The 6,492-nt window shown below is 40.4% G+C and overlaps 1 protein-coding gene across 1 annotated transcript in view; it reads left to right on the top strand.

The window, feature by feature from the left end:
• The window catches only part of CPNE4 (copine IV), a 177,728-nt gene that overhangs the window by 20,646 nt on the left and 150,590 nt on the right, over positions 1-6,492 (top strand). The window contains exons 2-3 of the mRNA XM_008577505.1: positions 531-602; positions 2,120-2,194. Of these exons, the coding sequence (XP_008575727.1) occupies positions 531-602; positions 2,120-2,194 (147 nt within the window). The remainder of the gene's footprint in view (positions 1-530; positions 603-2,119; positions 2,195-6,492) is intronic.

Here is a 6,492-nt window from a genome sequence, read left to right as displayed (position 1 = left end):
GGGAGCGCCGCCGCGCTTCCCAAGCGGCTCACTATCCAGTGCGCCACCGGGCCGGCCCCTGAGCATCAGTTTTCTGATGACTTACTTTATAGCTTCCTAATGAATATATTAATAATAGAACTCTTGAGGTTATTGACACAGAAGCTGCATATTTAAACCTTGGGTTCCTTTTCCCTCTTGTACCCATTCCCCACTTTTAGTGCCCTTCCCCAGAGGTTTAGTGCTTATTTGAGATCATTCTGAAGTACTTTATCTTAATGTACATGTCACATCCATCAAATTTTGATATAAGCGCCTCAGCAACAATTAAGCCACCTCCTAATTGACCGAATTATCTATAATTCCTCACTCACTCACTACATACACACCATAAGAGGAAGGAAAGACATGGGCAAACCTTGGAATACACATGGACATAGATGTCATAATTTCAGGTAGAGCTGTAAATGCAGAATTTTATAGGGAAAAAAATTAAAATAAACCTGCAGTAATATGACTAGTATCACCACTTTTTGTTTCCCTTTGTGCAGATTGTTTCCCAGAGAAAGCTGTCCAAATCCTTGCTGAAGCATGGGAACACGGCGGGGAAATCCTCCATCACGGTAAGCCCTCCCTAAACAGCCATCTGCCCAGGTGCAGTGCCAAGACGGACTGGCTGCTCCAAACCCAACTCCTGGAAAGCACCCTTCTGACTCTTTCATGTCCCTAAATATACACTCTGTGCCCATTAAGCAATAACTTCTCATGATCCTTCCAACATTTAAATTCTCCTCTTAATTTTGGATTCTTGGATCAAAACATTGGCTTCAATAGCTCCTAGAAAATACTTGAAAGTGTGTGTACAATTTTTTAGGGCTCTGCAGATGGAGATCATAATTTTCATCAGCTTTCTAAAGCAGTCTGTCACCACAAAACAGTTAAGGATCACCACTCAGATTTAGTATAAGAGATATTAATGTGCTAAGGGATAAAAGAGGACCAAATGAAAAATAGAAAGATGATTGTTCCTGGTTTATCAAGTAGTTCTTGAGTTTTTCCTATATACCTGGACTCATATTTCCTACTCTCAGTTGCTCACACTTTTGGGGTCTATCCCTCTTTAGACAACATTTTAAATTTAATACTACATGCAAATCACTTAAATTTTCCAGAGGCTACCAATGAGTATTCAGAGCAATTCATAGCAGAAAAGTTGAGCTCAGATAGAATGGAAATAAAATTGAATTAAATCTCAGTGTCTTGACATAACCAGTTTGATAAGGGTGCCCATGTGCTGTTGTCCCTGAATACATGGTGAAATCCTAACATAATCTATAAATGGCTTAAACCATATGCAGCTAGTCTACAGAGACTTGTTGCTTTTGTTTTTATTGTTTTCCTCCTGACTTTTCCCACCATTTTCTGCTCTAAGGCTTTGACAGTCACTGGCTATGAAATACTGAAAAGTGACTTATTATGAAAGAGGCTCTTGGACTGTATTATCTCTTCATTTTTACCACAATCTTTGTTAGGAATTCTCTTTCCTTGGATATTAAGGGTTTAGATCTTATCTCTCTCTGTCTCTGTCTGCCGGTCTGTTTCTTTCTCTCATTGTCTGACTCTTTCTCTCAACTCAGAAAGCCCAGGGTCAGTCTTTTGAAAAATAGGAATTACAACATTTCTTTGATGACCATACAACCATTGGTCTGGAAAAAACACAGAGGCCAGTTTATTTTACCATTCCTCGTTGGTTTGACTCAAAACAGTAGAGGACTATTACTGCTCTTCATTTTTTGTAGCTTCCCAAAGGGTTAAAAATTACAGTAATTTATGGAAGTGCCATCCAATGCCATGTAGCCTTTAATGAAAGAAGCTCTTCCTATCTGCTGCTCCCAATATCTCTTCTTTCACCTCGGGTCCCATCTCTCATGTTCTCATGCTCAGCATTCATGAAATCTAGTTATCTACTGTCGACTATTTCACAAAGTTCCGTCGAACACCTGGAAATGCTGTGCCATGTTCATTAGGGTTGCTCAACATCTGTCTTTGTTAAGTTTTGGACATGAGCTAAGTTTGCTCATGGGTTCCTAAGCTAAGTGGTCCACCCTCTACTGCAGCTAATGTGTGCTTTTTCCTTCAGGTGATTGCAGAAGAATTATCTGGCAATGATGACTATGTTGAACTTGCATTCAATGCACGGAAATTGGATGACAAGGTAAAGTGTTTGACATTAACCTTATTGAAGGAAGTAATAAAGCTGCACACACAATTTAATCATATTTCCTCCTGCAGCTATTTTTTTCCTTTCAACCCACATTATTAAACAGATCAAAGATTTCAGAGAGGTCTGCAAACTAAGGCTTCCCCCAAATTGGGAAGCACTAAATGAGAAGGGGAAAGACTGTAATTAAAACAGGACAATTTTATTACACCAAGACTTCATTTGTTTCCAAGTGCCACAGGTCAGATGTGCACAGGTAAATATGATTTAACCCTATAGCTAGGGACATTCCAAGGGAGAAAACGTGAAAGGGAAGAAAAGTGACGTTTATTAAGCTCCTATATTTGCCAAGAACTAAGCTGAGAGTTTTTCGTGCATTATCACATTTAGTCATTTGTACAAGTCCCATGTAACAGGTATTATTAACATTGTTTTGCAGATCCAGAAAAAGATTCAAAGATAAAGTAACATGTCTAAGGTCGTTCCCCGTGTTAGTCCAAATCCTCTGAGAAACAGACACCAAGATAGTATTAAATATACAAGGATTTTATTAGGAGAAATTCCTGTGCAGGGAACACAGAGGAGAAATCTGGGAAAGCCAAGACTGTGATGCAAGGCTGACCACGAGTGAAGGAGAGAGGGAGTAAAGGGTGGTGGACGTCTAGAAGGCCGTGCAGTCTGAGGAAGGTTCAGAAAGGCCAGCAGGGAGTCCCAGAGCCAAAGTCAGCCACTAGGGCATCCCATGTCTCCCAGGAAGGAGCCTGCCTTAACATCTTTTGTGTACTCAGTCACTGGCAGGGAGCAGCCTGTGGGAAGCCTAACCTTGGTGCAAATGGTCAATTAGGCTCCCTGTAGCTGGAGGTCTGCAAGGCACACTTTTGTGGCCACTGTACACAGCTAGTAAGTGGTAAAACTGAAGATTCAACATCATGTCAGTTTGACTTCCATCTGTACTCTTTCTATCATATCTCACAACTTCTACCTAATCACAGGCTATGTTAGCCATGTAGACACAGAAGTTCTGCAGTCTCCATACCTTAAAAAGTAGGACAGGGATGTCCTCCCAACCTCACCATATGATACTATGATTTCCCTCCAACCATATCCTTAAGTAAAACAAACAAACAAACAAAAATCATATCAATAAATGGGTTCTCACAGGACTCCATTTTCCTAGAATATAACTAGAGAATTGGGAATTTGTAGATGCAGCAGCACATTTTTCAAACAATGACTTACAGGCATTAGGCTGAACACGGTAAAGCAGTGTTTCAAGACACTATTTGAAGTCTTGGGGAGCAGCTTATATCCTGGTACATCTTGTTCACTTTTCACCTAGAAAAAATACTCAGCCCATTTCTGCATCCACTGGTTCACTCTTTTATTTGTTTATTTACTCATTCATCATTCATTTACCAAACTTTCTTGGGTGCTTATTATACATGAGATGCTGGGAAAAAGACATACTAGAAAAAGACATACCACTCTCACATCCACAACCTAGATTTCATCATCTAAGTAAAACATAAGTTTAAAAAACAAATGACACAATAATACTGTAGCCACGATTGGATGTGATAAGTGACGTATAATCAGAGTGTCCTGGAAAGGGTAATTCATGTAAGGGAAGACTTGTAAACTAAATATATTTGGATTTTTTCAATGTCCTGAGTAGATTGTGTGAAACCCTCACAAGGTGCTACCTTTTGACATCAGCGGGAGGCAGGTGCTGGGAACCGCAGTGCGCATTGATGTCTGCTGGGTACGAGCTTTTAACCTTCACCTTCTCACAGCTGTTACGCTCTCTCTTCTCCATCATCTCCCCACATTAAAGAAGAATTTGCCAAACTGCTTGCAGTATCTTCCTCAGTGCCGTTATAAGCCATTGGGTCAGCGTGTGGCAGTTTTAAGCTACTCACTTACTGGCTTATAATGGTCTCTTTCCACTTAATAATCTGTTAAATGCCTGTAATTTGTCCTCTAACTGACTTATGATAAAGTACAAAGGGACTTGGAGACTTGTTGGTGGGCCACTGTACCCCACTAGTAAGTGGTAAACTGAAGATTCAATCTCATGTCAGTCTGACTTCCATCTGTACTCTTTCTCACAACTTCTACCCAATCACAGGCCGTGTTTGAACATTTTCCATTCAGTCAAATGAACACTTGCTCACAGAACTGAAAGATCCCCTTCCAGCACTTAATATGGTTCTGCATGGCCATCCCCACCGTTAGCTGCACTGATTGCTCAGGGTCCTGGCTGTCGCTGAGCCTCATTGCCCCAGCAAGGTGTAGACCCCAGCTCCTCCATAATGTGCTGTATCTTGTTCAGACTCCTTCATAATCCAGAGAGCAAAGCAGAAGCCTTTGCTTCAGTTTGGTCTGAAAGGTGAATGGTCAGGTGGAAAGAGGGCAAAGTTGTAGAAACAAGACAGTACCATGAAGATCATCTCACACCACCTCTTCAGGAACCAAAGGCTCAGCAAGATCTGATGACTTACCCAAAGACACAATATTACAACTCTGGTTTTCTATTGCTGCATAGCAAACCACCTCAAAATCTAGTGACTTAAATTAACAACTATTTCATTGTATCTCAGTGATATAATGATTTTGAGTATCAAAAATTCAGTCAGTTCAACTGGGCAGTTCTTCTGCTCCTTAGTTGATATAAGTCACCCAGTGGTATTCAGCTGTTGTTGAGTTTGTCTGGAGGCTCCAAGCTTGCTTTACTTACTCACATGCCTGGCAAATAGGATAAGTGAAAGGCTGGACTCAGCTGGAACAATCAACCAGACTGCCTACATGGTGTCTCTGGGTTGGTGACATTTTCTACAGTGTGGCTGGCTTCTCCCAGAAAGAGCATCTCAAGAGAACCAGCCAGAAAGCTTCATGGCCTTTCTGATCTAGCCTTGCAAGTCATATATCATCACTTCTGCCACATTCTGTTGTTACAAGTGAGTCATAAAGCCAGCGCACATTCTAGGAGAGGGGAGTTAAACTCCACGCCTTGATGGGGGAGTGGCAAAGCCACACCGTAGAAAAGCATGTGGACAGTGAACAACGTGGTGGTCATCTTTGGAAAATACAATGTGCCATAATATTTTGTGATAGAACCAGAATAAGATAGTACAATGATTTCATGTCACAGCTGGAAAAATAGTCCAAATGGTTCTCAAGGAGGACCTCTTTCTAGCTTTCTGCATTAAATAATTTTATAGCTACCTACCTGTTAACAATTGAACTTATTGCTTAATCAAGCTCTTAATTTTTTTGTTGTTTAGTGAGTATAAAGGTAACTGATTTCTATGTATATTTAAAAACTGTAGTGCAGGGCCGGCCCCATGGCTCACTCAGGAGAGTGCAGCGCCGGGTTCGGATCCTATATAGGGATGGCCAGTGCGCTCACTGGCTGAGCGCGGTGCGGGTGACACCAAGCCAAGGGTTGCGATCCCTTTACCGGTCACATAAAAAAAAAAAAAAAGAAAAGAAAAGAAAAAACTGTAGTGCAAATATGTGGGGAAAATTCAGACAATGGTTATAGGAGATCTGGATTCCCCAGTCCCCTTGCGGTAATTCTAGTAACCCCCTGGTATCTAAACATCTCAGGTAGAAAGCCACTGGTCTAATCCAGCTGCCTTCTTTCACAAATGAGAAAATTGATGCTCAGAAATGTAAAATGGCTTACCTAACACAAAAAAAATCAGTGACAGAGAGGGACTCAATCAGGTTGCCTGACTAAAGTCTGAATCTTCCTTCAGAGCAGAGAGTTAACAAATAGAAGTTGGATTGGTTTCAGGATGTGGAAGACTTGGTAAGGTTCCTATGGATTTCAGGGAAGTAGAAAGCCAGGGAGGAAGGAGGTGAGAGTATGCCATAGGGCAGCAGTCCTCAAAGTGTGGTCCAAGCTCCCAAGATCCTTTCAGGGGAATTCATGAGGTTGAAACTATTTTTCATAATAACACTAATACATTATTTTCTTTCTTCATCATTCTGTCGCATGTGTACAGTGAACTTTTCCAGAGGCTACATGATGCCTAATATCACAACAGATTGAATACAGAGCAGATATGAGAATTCTGCTGCCCTCTATTAAGCCTTCTATTAAACTGATTTGCAAAACTGTGAAATAATGCTATTCTTCTATTTCTTAAATTTGGAAAATATCATTATTTTTCATTAAAAAATGCTATTTTTGTTATGGTATAGTAGGATTTATTTTTATTTTTAAAATAATATAACAAATAAATATTTTTAAGCATATCAGTTTTATTATATGGTAAATATTGATA

Source organism: Galeopterus variegatus, unplaced genomic scaffold, assembly GCF_000696425.1.
Source record: "Galeopterus variegatus unplaced genomic scaffold, G_variegatus-3.0.2 Scaffold1524, whole genome shotgun sequence".
In the NCBI taxonomy this organism is placed as follows: Eukaryota; Metazoa; Chordata; class Mammalia; order Dermoptera; family Cynocephalidae; genus Galeopterus; species Galeopterus variegatus.
The sequence above is the reverse complement of the archived record's forward strand: the minus strand, read 5'-3'. Positions and strand labels throughout refer to the sequence as shown.